Source organism: Ahaetulla prasina, chromosome 2 (genome assembly GCF_028640845.1).
Source record: "Ahaetulla prasina isolate Xishuangbanna chromosome 2, ASM2864084v1, whole genome shotgun sequence".
NCBI classification, from domain to species: Eukaryota; Metazoa; Chordata; class Lepidosauria; order Squamata; family Colubridae; genus Ahaetulla; species Ahaetulla prasina.
Window position 1 is genome coordinate 65,316,709 of NC_080540.1, and position 17,253 is coordinate 65,333,961.

General features: G+C 37.1%; 1 protein-coding gene across 1 annotated transcript in view; it reads right to left on the reverse strand.

Annotated features, from left to right (window-relative positions):
• Positions 1 to 17,253, reverse strand: part of CACNA1D (calcium voltage-gated channel subunit alpha1 D) — a 275,621-nt gene that overhangs the window by 99,870 nt on the left and 158,498 nt on the right. Inside the window, exons 15-22 of the mRNA XM_058171105.1 lie at positions 14,044 to 14,164; positions 10,864 to 10,978; positions 9,378 to 9,447; positions 8,726 to 8,789; positions 4,695 to 4,842; positions 4,109 to 4,238; positions 2,182 to 2,241; positions 813 to 919 (exon numbers count right to left, since the gene is read on the reverse strand). Of these exons, the coding sequence (XP_058027088.1) occupies positions 813 to 919; positions 2,182 to 2,241; positions 4,109 to 4,238; positions 4,695 to 4,842; positions 8,726 to 8,789; positions 9,378 to 9,447; positions 10,864 to 10,978; positions 14,044 to 14,164 (815 nt within the window). The remainder of the gene's footprint in view (positions 1 to 812; positions 920 to 2,181; positions 2,242 to 4,108; positions 4,239 to 4,694; positions 4,843 to 8,725; positions 8,790 to 9,377; positions 9,448 to 10,863; positions 10,979 to 14,043; positions 14,165 to 17,253) is intronic.

Consider the following 17,253-nt stretch of genomic DNA (forward strand, 5'->3'; position numbering starts at 1 on the left):
ATTGGGTGCCCTTGTGTCACCCCAGTCAAAATGTACCCCTACTGATCAGTTCTATTGTTACCATTATGAAGGAATACTGTGATATCTATCACATCTACATTTTCTCTGTCTCATTAAAAAATATTATTGGAAAGGCTAGCTTAATCAAAGAAGAATTAGTGGTAGAATTAGGATCTCCATTCAGTAACCGAGTTGGAAGGGACCTTGGAGGTCATCTGGTCCAACCCCCTGCTCATGCAGGAGACCTACACTAGGGATTCAAACCGCCAAACTGCCAACCTTTCTGATTGACAAGCTCAGTGTTTTAGCCACTGAGCCACCTAGCCAGGATCTAGTATCTATAGGCTCATGGACTAATGACCACACCAAGCACAATATTGTAATTTGAAATATCAAATGGGGAAATAGTAAAGAACATGAATTACTGAATGATATAAAAGAAAAATATGTTGTCTGCTTGTGTCACTAAGAATAGAGACTCATAACATGACTTAATGAAAGTGATCACTACATTCATGAAACTGAAGGTGTAAGTTTGATTATAAAAGGTAGGCTAAAACATTTGTCAGAAAATCTGGACTCATCTAGATTGTAATAATTTCTAAGTTATTGAAATAGAATTCTAGACATTGCAAAATACCTATGACTTCTTTTTCTCAAAATACAGAGAAAGGGAATACAATCTATTAGCCATCAAAGTTGATACAGGACGCTAAGCCCACAAGATATGACCAATGTACGATGGAGAAATAGTACTATTTATATTCAAGTCATAAAGGAATAAAGTAAAGAACAAGATGAACAATACTTACTGAATGCCAAATGACACAAGGGAAACACCTACTACCAACAAATCTAGCAAGTTAAAATAATTCCTGCAGAAAGACCCTTTATGAAGGAAGGCTCCAAACACAGTCAGCTGAAAACATAACAGTTACAGTTTGAATCATTTATAGGTTCTTTACAAGATATCTGCAGAGGATGTATGTTGCTTTCTATATCAGGGGTCTCCAACCTTGGCAACTTTAAGGCTGGTGGACTTCAACTCCCAGAATTCCTCAGCCAATTTGCTGGCTGGGGGATTCTGGGAGTTGAAGTCCACCAGGCTTAAAGTTGCCAAGGTTGGAGACCCCTGTTCTATATCATTCAGAATGCAAAGAAAAAGGGCCTCCCTCTGTTAATATTAGAAATCTTGGTCTAATACTATGTCACAGCATTTTTGAACTTCGCTCAATTATTAAATAAAATTAAATTAAACCAACATCTCAAAAACAATCATATGTTCGCTGTCAACAGCTTTCATGCTTACATAATGCACCCGCTAAACATTTTAGTTTTAGGTTTACACGTACATAGAACGGGTTTCTTAGAACAGGGTCTCCAACCTTGGCAATTTTAAGACTTGTGGACTTCAACTCCCATAGTTCCTCAACTCCCATAGTTCCTCACAGCTTTGCTGGCTGAGGAACTCTGGGAGTTGAAGTCCACAAATCTTAAGGTTGCCAAGGTTGGAGACCCCTGTCTTAGAACACGGTTACAAAACTTATATTTCACCCCAGAAAATGCTATAGTTTTAATAGAAGAGAAAACTGATAATGTATCATGAATAATCACATCATAACAATTTTTTTCTTTTGGTTCTATCAACTTTTTGCAGAGATGTTCCTCAAAGGCCAATTTACCTTTGGCTGCAAAAAGGTTGCATACTCCTGTACTTAAAATATGGAAAAACACTGTCATACTTTGCAAGAACATCGTGATATATCTTCTTGAAAAGCGTAACAGTACTTTGCAAGAATATAGTGATATACTCTTTTAGCTCTATGTAAATCTATTTCACAAAAAGTAATGAAAAATAACATGTTCCTCCTCTGAAAATTTAAGTTCTTTTATGATCTTTCTTTTTTAAAAAACAAGAGAAAAGGAAGGAGGGAAATCCATCACAGCGAGATATGTTTTCCTTCTTCTGACAGATTTTAAAAACAAAAGGGTTAAAATAAATTGCCAAATTGATGTAATGATAAAAAGGAACTTTTACATGCACCCAAAGGTTTGAAAAGTATATTAAAAGCTTAATAAAAAGTATCCTATCTGCATAAGTATATGGAAGGTAAAAAAAGAATAATACTTTATTGCTAAAGTTGTGTTTGAGTTAACAAGGATCAATGAACAATTAATTACCTTTAAAAGGATTTCCACAGTAAAGATGGCTGTGAAAGCATAGTCAAAGTAACCAAGTATCTGCAAAGCATAATATGCCACAGTGAGACATTTATTTACAAGCGCTTATGTTAGAATTTACAATGTTGGATATATATTCATATATACATTCTAAAAATACTGTCTTCTTATGGGAGTTTTTCAACTTTCATTATATGCCTGCGATTTCCTTATGGTGTCTAAGTTAGTGTCCAACTTCCAAACGCCATTCAAAATCAAGCCTACTTAGCATTTTCAAAAGATCACCGTGATTTCCTCAAATCATTAGGAAAACTACTTTTACCTCCTCGGATAAAAAGTTATACAACTAGATATCTTCATGATTACTTGTAATAAAATTATATAAGTTCACATGGATGGAATTATTTTAATTTTTTCAATGTTGATTACACTGAGAATCCTTTCCCTTTTCCTTGGTATGCACATGTAGTATTTGCTTTGATGACATTTTAAAGAAAGTGTTTCTGAAATCATGGCACAGGATAGATCTTATCATTTGTGGGCATGCTTAAAATGAAAGTGGGTAACTGTATAAAAAGTGACATTGCCAAACTAAACGATTTTAAGAAACTGGAGAAATAAGCATCTTAAGTAACTACTTAAGGCGATAAAACCTCCCTCGAGTTGAATTCAAATCTGTTGAATACATAGACACATCCATGCTATTTTCTGGGCAGATGTAGTTTGTCATGATATTTTGTAAGATCCTTGCCTAGTACATACAGTAGTCCAAGAACTAATGAGGTTTATTTTCAATATTCATTGAAAATATATCTGTAGAATAAGCATTCATGCTTATTCTATAGATATAGAAAAAGTAAGCTTTATCCATGCCTCTGCCTTTATGTAGAAACCATCATTGAAACAACACAGTGTCAACTTCGAAATGGATTGGGCCTGTCACAGCCATTTACTCAATTTCTTAGCTTGACACACTTTGGAGTGGTGGGGAGCTTGGAATGTCTAACCAGACATCAACAACTTACTATCTTGTGGGAACAAGGTCATCCCAACAGGTTCTGGCCAGAGACTGGAAGAGGTTATCAAGGAGACACCAGAACACCTAATTAGACAATGTGACCTGTGACAAGGAGGGAGGGAGCTATCTATTCTTTAATTATACTGAAAGTGCAGGAAATAGCCAGAGCTGGTTTTGTTTTTCAACTGTGCCAAAATGATGTACTTAATAAAGCAGTTCTTTGAGAAAGCTAAAAGTCTCAGAGTGGCTGGATTGGTTGGGTTCCTTACTTGGAATCTTGACATCCAGATTGTCAGTAAATCTAAATGTAATTTGAAACACACACACAAACACACACACACACACACACACCAAGATGGCATAGCTAATTTGCAAATTATAGACAGGTTATATATTGGATTATATTTGTGCCATCATACTGTGGGAGACTGAAGGAATATTAATTCAAGTAATGTAAACCTACATTTCTAGACATTTCAACTGCTTGAAAACAATAACCAAGTCTGATCCTGTGCAACTCAAGTTCAGCTAGATCAGGGGTGTCAAACCTGATTTCATTGAGGGCCACATCAGGGTTGTGTTTGACCCTGGGGGGCTGGGGCTGGGGTGGGCTGGGTGTGGCCAGCTTGACTTCACTCGTTTTTGGGGTGCCTGTGAGGGCCGAATGCAGCCCTCCTGAACTCCATTTTCATTGGCAGAGACACCGCGGGCTGGTCCTTCACTGTTTCCAGGGTGGCCCCATGGGCCAGATCTAAGCACCCTGTGGGCCAGATCTGGCTCCCTGGGCCTTAAGTTTGACACCCCTGAGCTAGATGGTGCCATCTTTTGAAATGTTCATGGACTAGTCCACTTTGAAAGACACAATTTAAAAAGATCATACATACAGATTGTAAATCTATTTTTTCTTACATTATTTCGAAAAGAATGACTGCGAATAGGGTCTTCAGCTGCAAGGGAAGCACTGCTGAGCATGATGAAGACAAGAATGAGGTTGGTAAAAATATGGTGATTGATTAATCTATGACAACCCACTCGAATCCTGAAGAACAAGAAAAGAATATGGAATATTACGTTACGACTGGCAGGTTAATTACTCCTAAGTTTTAAACAAAGGCAAAAAATGCTCATCTGAATATCTCTAATGTGGAAATCGGTTACTTTATTAACTGTGTTGATAATTCAGCAAAACTATAATTGTAATATAACACCGCATTTATTCTGTTGTAAAGCTATTGTATGTTGGATAATATTAAAGCACAATTTGCAACATTTCCATTTAAAGCATCCTCGTTTGGCATGTTTAAAACACAAATGTTTCACAATCCTGCTAGGAGTTTGATTTGAAAACAAATCCCATGTTAAAAAATATTTAATTATATGTTTGATCTTGTGCTAGATAAATCAGCAGAATAACCACCTTTAGTGGTTATGTGTTATCATTTTATGTGGAGGAAAAAAATCCTTTCAAGGGATATGCTTTTAAAAGGTTATTTACGGGTTTGTAGCGCTGAAAATAAAGAAGGAGCTGCCTTCAGGAATTGGTGTCATCTTCTCCTTCATATTAAGTTCAGATATTCTTCGGGGTCGGGGACCTGCAGGTACTTCTGGCTCTTCTTCTTCCTCCTCTTCTTCCTCTTCACCTACTTTATAGTGAAACTTTATTTATTACGAAGTAAATTAAAACATAATTCTGATAAAAAGCCATGTTCAAAATAGCCACCAAGATTTATATATTAAATGTAAATATATATGTCAATGTTAAATGAAAGAACATTCCTGGAACTTCTCAACAGTAGGTAGCATAATTACATTGTCATGCTGAAAAAAATGTGAAATTAGTTCTATAGTTTCTCTATAGCTTCTGGCTGACAGCAGTGCTTTTCGGTGACCTGCTTCTTTCTTGTTCGGAGTTTAAAATTAGTTAATTCTTTATTAGAGTAACTGACCAGGATTCAACAGGTTAAGAAACAAATTAAACATTTTCTATTTCAAGTAAGATGAAAAACAAACATAAAATTCCACATATATCAGAGGTCTCCAACCTTGGCAACTTTAAGACTTGTGGACTTCAATTCCCAGAATGCCTCAGCCAGCTTTGCTGGCTGAGGCATTCTGGGAATTGAAGTCCACAAATCTTAAAGTTGCCAAGGTTGGAGACTCCTGACCTATATCATTAAAGTCATGAAAACAATATATAAACAATTTCAGGGAAATTTTCCACATTTGGGGAAATTAAGTCATATTGGTCTGACAGGAGCAGCTGTACCTGAAATCAATCAGAACTGATTGGGAACTTCACCAACTTCACCAATTTTTATATTTGGCCTTAAGATATCTGTTGAAACATGCTAATATCAGCACTCTTTGGAGTTTAGGAATAGTAATGTATTTAAATATCTTGTAGGTCTGAATGACAATTTGAAATCTATTTATTGGTAAAACCATTAAGTTGTAAAAAGGTGATATAATGGCTCCTAACTATTGGTAAATCCTCTGCAGATGCCACTGCGACTCTAGCCCGTATATTGTATTTTTCTTCTTTAATTAAGGCTAGAAAAAGCCAGAAATATATTTTAGCCATTTGGCCTTTTGTTTCTGAATTGAACAGGAAGAACGGTCTTGCTATGGGGACGAAGCAATTATTTCAGGAATAACTTCAATGGTGTTCGTGGCTGTATATATTTTATCCAATTTAAAGGTATGCAGAAAATATTAGATTGGTTATAAAGATTATGTAAACCAAGGATTACTAGTGCTAGAATATCTTCAGACCATTTTCATTTACCCAGCCCCAAAAAAGGCTTTTTCAAAAGTCAGGGGACTCTTCATTATGGGACCAAAATGGAGGAGGGAAATAATTGCACCATTCAAATGGACACTGTTTGCATTTCATAGTTGCATTCACATAGTTATGAAAATATTTACAGACCCCTCAGATCCTGGACATAAACTGTTTCAACTCCTACCCTCAAAACGACACTATACAGCAGGGGTCTCCAACCTTTTGGACCTCAGGGACCACCAAGTTCATAATTTGAAATCCTGTGGACCACTAATACCAGCGCACCACTTGCTGAAGCGCCTGAACTCCCAGTGACAGGGTGGGGTTCTTCAGGCACTGTCCTTCCTGTCTCTTTCTTTCTTCCCCCCTTCCCTCTCTCTCCCACTCTTTCTCTTTCATTCTCTCTCCCCCCTCTCTCACCCACTCATTCTCTCTCATTCTCTTTCTCTCTCCCCACTCATTCTCTCCTCTCTCATCTCTTCCTCTCTCCCCTCTCTTTCTCTCTCTCTCCACTCTTTCTCTCTTAGTCTCTCTTTCTCTCCCCTCTCTCTCCTCTCATTCTCTCTCTCTCTCTCACTCTCTCTCTCATTCTCTCTTTTCTCTCCCCCTCTTTCTCTCTCCTACTCTCTCTGTCTCATTCTCTTTCTCTTTCTCTCTCTCCTCTCTCTCTCTCTCTCTCTCTCTCTCCCACACACTCTCTCATTCTGATTCTCTCTCTCTCTGATTCTATTTCATTCTCTCTCTCATTCTCTCTCTCTCTGATTCTGATTCTCTGTGCGTCCCTTTCAGAGCCAGGTGGCTTCGAGCAAGAGCTGAAAAGAGTGTGGGCCCCCGGGCAACATCCCCAGGGAGGCGGGCAAGCCGGGAGGTGGAGCACCCTTTGAGGTTTCCCTCCGGTTGAGTAAGCAGCCCAGAGACTCCAGGAGGAGGAAGAGGAGGAAGAGGCGGGCAGAAGCGGGAGGGGAGCCGGAGTGCTCCAGAAAAACAAGGCACACTAGGAAGGACTGAAGCCTGCTGGGCCGACCTCACAAAATTGAGGTGGGGGGGGTCAATACTTAATGGAAGACATCCCCCTTCACACACACCCGCACTTCTTCCAAGAAGGCAGTGCTCTCTCTCTCTCTCATTCTCTCTCTCTCTGATTCTCTCTCTCTCTCATTCTCTCTTATTCTCTTTCTCTGACTCTCATTCTCTCATTCTGATTCTTTCTCATTCTCTCTTTCTCACTCTCTGATTCTCTTTCTCATTCTCTCTCTCTCTCATTCTGTCTCTTTTTCTCTATTTCGTTTTGTGCGGCATCAGCATTCCACCTCGGTATATTTGCCCAGCTGGTGGAGCAAAGTAGCCCTCGTTTCCTGCTTTTTGGGACTTGGAACTGTAAACGGCATCCGATCAGGGGAGCAGCTGGATTTTGCTCTCCATTGCGGATGCCAGACGCCCCCCTGCAAGCTCTTGTCTCTCGAGAAGCCTGGCTGAAGTTTCTCACGCTGCTTCAGCGAGCGCTCCTTGAGAGACGAGAGCTTGCAGGGGGCCGATCTGGCACCCGCAATAAAGAGCAAAATTCAGCTGCTCCCTGGACCAGTCGCCATTTACCGCTCTGAGTCCTAAGCGGCAGGAGATGAGGGCTGCTTTGTGCCACCGGCCGTGCAAATATACAGAGGTGGAATGCTGATGGTGTGCAAGTGCAAGTAGTGCTTCGCTCCCACAGCTTCCAGCCATCGCAATCACTGCTTCAGCCCGCTTGCACCGCAGCTATTCCACCAGGGTAGACTGGCAAAACTACGAAGATTTCTCCACGGACCACCAAAATTTTTTCGCGGACCACCAGTGGTCCGCAGACTACCAGTTGGTAACCACTGCTATAGAACACTGCACACCAGAACAACTAGAACACAAGAACAGTTTTTTCCCAAACACCATCACTCTGCTAAACAAATAATTCCCTCAACACTGTCAAACTAGTTACTAAGTCTGCATTATTATTAATCTTCTTGTTGCTTGTATCCTTACGATTTATACTGACTGTTTTCTAATATGATTTGATTGCTAATTTGTACCCTATGACTATCATTTTTTTTAATTTTGAATTTATATCCCGCCCTTCTCCGAAGACTCAGGGCGGCTTACACTGTATTAAGCAATAGTCTTCATCCATTTGTATATTATATACAAAGTCAACTTTTATTGCCCCCAACAATCTGGGTCCTCATTTTTCCTACCTTATAAAGGATGGAAGGCTGAGTCAACCTTGGGCCTGGTGGGACTTGAACTTGCAGTAATTGCAAGCAGCTGTGTTAATAACAGACAGACTTAGTCTGCTGAGCCACCAGAGGCCCCCTATCATTAAGTGTTGTACCTTATGATTCTTGACAAATGTACCTTTTCTTTTATGTACACTGAGAGCGTATGCACCAAGACAAATTCCTTGTGTGTCCAATCACACTTGGCCAATAAAATTCTATTCTATTCTATTCTATTCTATTCTATTCTATTCTATTCTATTCTATTCTATTTTATTCTATTCTATGAAAATTCATAGCCTTGGGGTAATATTTATATATGTGTATGTTGGTGTGTGTATACACACATTAGATTTGCAATTCAAATTACATAATCTTATAATCGTATATATTTTATCCAAGTCTTTTCTTTTAATTGTGTTAATGAAATTGGAGTTTTTTTGAGTTATTTTTTGCATTTGACACAATAAGTCTTTCTGCCAGTGTGCAAAAGTGAGCTGGTACCTGGGATATCACAAGGTGGATACGGATCTTTGTCTTCTTCTTCTCCATATTCATTGATTGTAACCTCAAGTAACAGAAAAATAAACATTTCAAAAAGAGGAAAGTAGCAGAGTAAACTGGTACATCTTGCTAATTTCAGGACACTTTTTCATCTGTTTCTTTCATTTGGAAATGCCAAATGTTACAATTTTTTAAATCAAGAATTCTGGCTGAATAAGTAAATTTATGAAATTAATATTAATCCAGAGCATCTCACAGAATCTCTACTATGTGAAATAGATAATCTAATATCTCTATTATTAACTCAAACAGTTGGTAATTTTTTTCCAAACCAAACCCTTTCACTTAATTATTGTTAAACAGATGGCACCTTACAAACATCTGGTAGACCATTACTAAAAAGCTCGGACACCACCAAGGACCCTTGTTACTATAAAGTCAGGATGTAAATGGGAATGAAATCTTCATTTAAATATGCATTAAGAAGAAATCAGGACCAGCTATGACATATATCCATTCTACCCTCTAAACTTATCACAAGGAGATCCAAAAAACATGAGTCAATGCAGAGGACAAGGTTGTTAGGATTAGATGGGTATCTGTGTATTCCTGAGCTGAAGAGTTTCCCTATGAAGGAGGAGATCTTAGGTACCTTAGTATCCTTGGCCTTCTTTGGTTCACCGTCTGGTTTGTCCCCCTTTTTAGCATCCAAACTCTCTTTTCTACAAGGACCATAAAAACAAAACCATGGAGAAAATGATAAAAGATCCAGAATCATTGTTAATTAATGATTGTAATAAAACTCGAAAAATAATATTTACAGGAGAAACAAAATAGAGACAGAATAAAATTTTCTCTACACCCTTATTTTATTTTGCATTATGTTAAATAATTTTGCACAATTTAGGATAGTTTCACCATTATTATTTCTTAGATGGGTGTGCAGTAAAACATTCAGAGATGTACTCATAACTTAAATATTTTACTATGTGTATACAGTTCATGATAACAACCATATCATTAATATGATGCACCAAAAGATAGAGAGTGAAGGCAAATGCAGATTTATAAACAAATCAAGGTGGCAAACATAACTAATATTAACCATCATCTTTTAATGACCCCATAATCCCTTTCCGGGCAACTGAATGGAGCTGAGTGATTACTGGCCAGATGCCTTCCTGTCGCCAATGCGGAGTTATATTCAGCAGATATATTTTTCATTGTGTCCAGAGAGAGAAATATCTGCCTCTACTTAGGTTCGAATTCACAGCCTCCTGGTTGTGAGGCGAGAGCTCCACCTCTAGGCCACCACACCACTCAAACATATCTAATACTAACAAAGGAGAATATTTGTAGCTCAGGATTGAAATGGGAGGGGGACTCCTTGGTGTTCCCTGATCTTGGTTGTTTTAGGTATTAGGTAATATCATCAATGCTAGTACCTCTACTTTGGGTAATGAAATGCCTGAAAGAAAGCAACCAAGCTCAGAGAGCACCAAGGACCTCTCATATCTAATATTTCTTCTTCCTCCTATTTTCCCCAGAGCAACCCTGTGTGGCTGGGCTGAGAGAGAGTGGCTGGCCCAAGGTCACCAACCAGCTTTCATGGCTAAGGCAGGACCAGAACTCCCACTTTCTAGCTTGGTGTCTTAACCACTAGACCATACTCTCATACTCTTGATGATCCAGGTGGCCCTAAATTCAAATTACATAACAGACCACGCCCACCCTGATTTTAAATTGCTCAGCAGCTTCTCCTTTTTGTTCTTAAAATCCATTTCTTCTTCCAGATGGATGGGTAAATGGATGCATGGACAGATGAGGCAATCGTTGAACATATAATTGCAGCAACATTATTTGTAGTTTGTGCCTCATTTTTTACAACCATTCATACCCTGATGATTTGCACATATGGATGAATTTTGGTAGAAATTCTTTCAAAGAATGGAGTAAGACATCTTCTATGCCCATATGCTTTGCAAATAACATAATAATACATTTCTTGTATATACAGTGTACTTTGCATCAGTTTTCTACCCTACTTATACTATCCAAATTTTCTCTTTCAAAAGAATGAAAAGAGAAAATGAAGAAAACTACAAAAATGTACATATCTTGCGTGATTTTCTCTGTACCTGGCACTCTTTTTTCTCTCCTTTTCTTCAGCTTCTTCTTTCTGAGCTGTGTTCAGACTTTCAGCATCTGCCAGGTTATCAACCGCAATAGCCAAGAAGACATTTAACAGGATATCTAATTGAAATCATTTTAAGGATACTAAACAATCAATGCAAGTTCTCTTGTTAATTGGTTATTCAACAGTAACTATCCAATTGTGACAATTATGTTATAATTTGACTTTGGAAGTTCCTTGCACAGACCAGAATAAAAGGACATTTCCGTTTTATTCTTATTTATTAAAATAGAAGTATGAATATAAAATTCTACAAAATTCAAAAAATAGTTGTTGTTTCATGCCAATTTGTTGTTCTGATACACTAATTTTTTTCCCCCAGTAGCTTTTCTTTCCTGACATGGAAACATCCCCTCAAGTTCACAAAATACCACTCACGGTGCCTTTTGTTTTTTAACCTTTTCATCTTCTACTTTGAATGATGTCATCAACTGCATCCAAATATCAGTTTCTTGCATTTCCTGTACTCTTAATCTATTTACTCTACCTTCATAGATTTGTTTTGAAACTTTTACATTTGTTTTACGTTTTTTTCTATCCTAGTGCTGACTTTTACTTATCATCGGAATGGGTGCTGTCAGTAGATGGTTTTTAGTTGTTTACAAACTATTGAAAATATGTGTTTTGGGCTGAATTGTGGAGCAGCCTTCCAAATTTGAGCCTTGAATAGGCTGAGCAAGACGCCATGGAGATTAATTTAACAGTAATCAGTGGGATCTAAAAGGATCTTGTTGAGAGCACTGGATTGAAAATCAGGCCTTACTCCCACAGATGAGTGCTAGGCAGGGCAAGCTTGGGATCATAAGCTTTTTTGGGAGGAAATGGGAGCAGTAGAGACAGGCATGTGCTTTGAGATTTGCTAGCAGTTTCAGTAGTATTTCATCATTCAGTAGTATTTCATCTTAATTCGTATTACTGCTTTTAAAATTATTTTAAGTTGTATATTTATTAGTTGCTTGAACAAATGATAGTAATTTACTTCAGAGATTTATCCCCTTGAAGAGCATCCGGAGGCTCCAACTGGTCTAGAATACGGCTGCGCGGGTAATAGAGGAAGCTACTTGTGGCTCCCATATAACACCTCTCCTGCGCAGACTGCACTGGTTGCCGGTGGTCTTCCGGGTGCAATTCAAGGTGTTGGTTACCATCTTTAAAGCACTCCATGGCACAGGACCGGGCTATCTATGGGACCGCCTGCTGCCACCGATAGCCTCCCACTGACCTGTGCGCTCACACAGGGAGGGTCTCCTCAGGGTGCCGTCAGCCAAACAATGTTGGCTGGCAACCCCCAGGGGGAGAGCCTTCTCTGTGCAAGCACCTACCCTCTGGAATGAGCTTCCTCTGGGGCTACGATTACTCCCCGACCTCCGGACCTTACGCCGTGAACTCAAGACTTTTCTGTTCCACCGTGCAGGGCTTGCCTGATACATTATGGTTTTAATTGGGGTTCTTATTACTTTTATTATAGTTTTTAAATGGGGTTAGCCTAATTGAATAAGATTTTTAAATTGCTTTTAAATCTATTTATAATTTGTTTTATCTTGGCTGTAAACCGCCCTGAGTCCTTCGGGAGAAGGGCGGTATAAAAATCTAATAAATAAATAAATAAATAAATAAATGAATGAATGAATGAATGAATGAATGAATGAATGAATGAATGAATGAATGAATGATTGATAATAATAATAATAATAATAATAATAATAATAATAATAATAATAATAATAATAATAATAATAATAATAATAATAATATCATCTATCTGATTGCTTGCCAACATATGGCTCAGTGGACTAATTGCAATAATACTAGAACATGGCTTTAGCTAGACAAGAATATAAAGTGCATGGTTTTAACTGCACTGGCAGAAGAATAAAGGAGAACAACCACTATAATAACTGAGTGATTTACAGGAAAACAATCAACAACTTATTCCTCTATTGTTGCAAGCCCAGTACAGGTGGAACTATTGAATTCCACTTCCTCTCAGTTGCATGCCACTGAAATGAGTACCATTACTATATGCAAAGCAACACTGTGGGCAACATCCTATATTTAGGAACAAAAGGGGGGAAAAGGGTAATTTTTTTCTCATTTCTGATAAGCTCAAAATCCAAAGCGTATGTGATAATCTCAGCTGGTGGTGAGTGACTTTTCCTCCATTAAGAAAAATGTGGTTATAAGGTTCCTTTCCTTTCTGTCCACTGGCCCATGAGGGGGAGTTTTAAGTTTCTCCCTCCCTCCCTCCCTCCTTCCCTCCCTCCCTCCCTCTCTTTCTCTCTCTCTCACTAACATATTCCATTTACTTAAGCCTAAGTTATGGCCACTATATAACCAAAAGGGTAATATTCATTTGCTTTTTTCACATTGCAGGGAAAAAAAACCTATAAAATATAAAAAGTAGAAGGAGTCCAATCAGAATGGTTGGGAGCTATAGGCTGTAGTATGTTTCTTGTTCCTGGATCTACAATTCAGTTGTGGGTTGGTCTGGTTCTATAGAACCAGTAGTAAAACCGGCATGAGGCTCCACCCACCCGCCACGACATCATCATGGGTGATCTGCACATGTGCAGAAGCTTCTGCGCATGTGCAGAAGCGTGCACACACAGTCCCATTGCAAACCGGTAGTAAAGGTAAGTAGAACCCACCCCTGTTACAATTCATAAGAAGGGAAATACAGCACTGTGTATTGTAAGAGAAAAAGTTGAGCCATTTGGAATATAGCAAATTTAGAATATAACCTTTTAAAAAAATTTCCATGCTTCTTCTTCTAAACCTTTAAGAACTTTAACCAGTGCTTAATTATAAATTAAGAACATGACATGAATAATTAATTTGAGAAGTTAGAATAATGAGACTTATCTGAAATTAGAACATGGAAGATAGAAAGATTATAGATAGATGATAGATAGATAGATAGATAGATAGATAGATAGATAGATAGATAGATAGATAGATAATAGATAGATAGATAGATAGATAGATAGATAGATAGATAGATAGATAGATAGATGGATAGATAGATAGATGATAGACAGACAGACAAGCAAAATGAAATCATGCCCTTTTAATGACCCTTCCATGACTTGGGAGGATGGATGCAGTTTTTAAAATGAAAGGATACAGTTACCACAGATGAAGAGGATGATGAAGTAAATACAGACTACCATTCCCGATGAAGATGGGCCTCCATATGCCATAATGCCATCATACATAACAGCATTCCAATCCTCACCTGTTAGAATCTAAAAAAAAATGAATTACTGAATTAGCACATATTATTAAAAAAAATTAATAGTTCCTTTCGCATCAGAGGAAAACGAATCAGCAAAATCTTTATATAATTGCATTTTAATTATTTTATAAGATTGATGACACTCTTTATTTCTGAATGCATTATTTCATTCTTCTGCAAACTAAGGCATACTTTTGTTTGAATGTCATTAAATACCCTGGAATACTCCAAGAAAAATAACTTTGTTAATGGAGATAAATATTTCAAATGGTTTATCTCAGACTAATATTGATAGCAGCAGATGAACATCCCACTGAGTTTATGGGGAAGAATAAATGTTAAACTGGAGTTAGACATTGTTAACTCCAAGATTGCTAAATATTCTTACATATATATATTCGCTATGCATTGCAAACTCTCATGTGAGAATTTTAATTTTCCACCATTGGTCTTTAAATTTGACTTCTTATTCTTTGTGGACTTATGATTATCTCAAAAACCACAATGAAATATTACAAAATTATTAGACCCAGTTGATATCTTGACTGGGATTTGGTCCTATTTGCTTATTGATTGATTAGGTGTTTTTTTTTTTATTAAACCTTGCAAAACATACCATGTGTAATGTTGGAAGGAAAAATTAATTTCAAAACATTGTTTTCAAAAGATGCTGACACTATGCACTAGCAATATTTGAAACATTTCAAATAATAATTATTATTTATAAACTCAGATATCCTAGAAATGGATGTTGAATTTACTAAATTTTACTTAATTAATTTTTTGGGGCATAGTTTCATGAAAAAAACATTTTTTTAAAGAAGTATGGACATTTGGGACTATTTCTATGACACTGTATTTCCTATCATGATGAATTCCAACAGTTTTATATATATATATGTATATTCACTTGCTTGTACAAAATGGGACACATCAACCTAACATTTCTGACATTTATTTAATGCAATCTTTTCCAAGTCTGCTGCCCTTCAGACATGAAGAGCTTCAATTCATATAATTCCTAATCTACATTTTGAAATAGCAAAGTAGATAATTATAGAAATTGATCCAAAATAAATCCAACCTAAAATAGAAAACCAACGTAACAAATCTTAAGCCTTTAAAACTCCCTGCATAAATTATCTCAGCAGTTTTTACAGCAAGTCTGAAGTTGGGTTTATTTTACTAATAATTGTTTCATAACACTAAAGTTATTAAGACAGGATATTCCACAGGACCTGGCTACAGTCATAACCTCAAGAACAATTCCCAAATTACCTTTCCTCGTTTTTTAAATAAAGTTATTTGTGAGATTGCGAAATCCTGAAATATTTTGTCATTGTCTTTGTGTAAGATAACTCAAAACCAACCTAGGCTAAGAGATATAGCGATGGACTAAGTGAACGAGGACCAGGTAAACCTACGTGCAACTACGTTATCTACTATGAAGCTTAAAAGATCCTTTTGGGTTAGTCCCAGTCTCAGTGTACCCTCCGCATACACTGTTACTGTGGTAAAAAGGATGGAGGAATTCTATGTGTGTTGCATGGAAGAAAGCAGACTTATAAAAGGGGGGCTTTGAATTGCTCTGGCTGGTATGCCAATTGTGATATAACCTTGTTACACCCTCATCACCATCTGATTAGATTAATGTAATGTGCTCCACATGGATCTGCTTTTGGAGACAACCTGGAAACTGCAAACTAATATAAATAATCCTGAAGCAGGATTGCTGAGGAGACTATCCTGCAGTCCTGTATAGAATAGTATCTATTTTGAAATTAGTGCATTGGCTACCCTTAGGTTTCTGTGACCAATTCAAATGTTGGTCATTACTTTTAAAACTTTTAATAATGCAGCACTGAGATGCAAAAGTCAAGTTGAATCCTGAATTGTGGCTGATTTTAACTACAGTATGGTTTCTTTAAGTAAGTCATCTAATTAAATTAAAGTTTGGAGTTATCTTGCTCCAGTGACTAACAGACTAACAAGACTAACAATATATCTGGCTAAATATAATGATGAAGTTTCTAATCCTTTCATTGTGAAGAGCTGAAATATGAGCGCTGCGGTTATCATTACATCCCAAAGCAATTGCCCTTGACAAGAAAGCTAATTTTTAAATTGGATTAAAATAATGGCACATTAAATTTGGTTATGTGCTATCAAATTGTTTTCAATTCATAGCAACCCTCTAGGTAGATTTTCCATTCCTAACTTGTTCTTTCAGGTCTCCCAACAGTGCACCCATCGCCACTAAAACTGAGTCCATTAAATAAAACTGTGAAGGTGCTGATTAAACTGATCATATTAGGAACCTTTATACAATATTTCTATTGTAATAAGTAGGCTTAAAAAAGAGCTCATGATCCTGAATTCTAAAGCATTGGTCCTTCGAAATTGGTTAGGAAAATTAACACAATATTGTTTTCAAATGTTCAGTTTAGATTCAGTATGATAATTTTTACTTGTTTTCTCCAATAATTCATAGCATTTTTTCCTGTTATGGTTTGTTTTGTCTGTGGAAGCTGAAGTAATAAGCATGGGGGTTTCCACTGATTATATTTTTGTGGTGACAACCCTTTGAAGTAAGTTAGGCTAAGAATTACTGGCCTGAAGTCATCTAATGAACTTTGGAATCAAATAACATCTGAAACTCCTCAAACCAGTTCCAGTTCCTTATCTATAATATTAAACAGGTTGTCAGTGAAGATACTAATGTACATATATGAATTTAGGGGAGAAAACAAGAAGTGAGTGGACTTACGCTTGTGGAACATTGGACAGGCCTAGATTTTATTCAAAGCAAAGAAATTAAGCAACCTTGTTTCATATGAAAAAAAAAAAGAATGTTTAATCTAAAGGTCTGGATCATAAATAGGAGTAACTTACCAAGGTATAGATTTAAAATGTGCACAATATAAACAATTGTATAAAGCAATTAACCATTACGGAAGAATTTTGCAATTAATAACTGTTTTGTTAGCTGTATTTGGATGAACGAAGACAACTTAATATTAATGATGTTAACATAAAAGCTATGCTGCATAGAGAGATTGAATACGTGATATGAACAAATGGTACAAAATGATGCAAAAA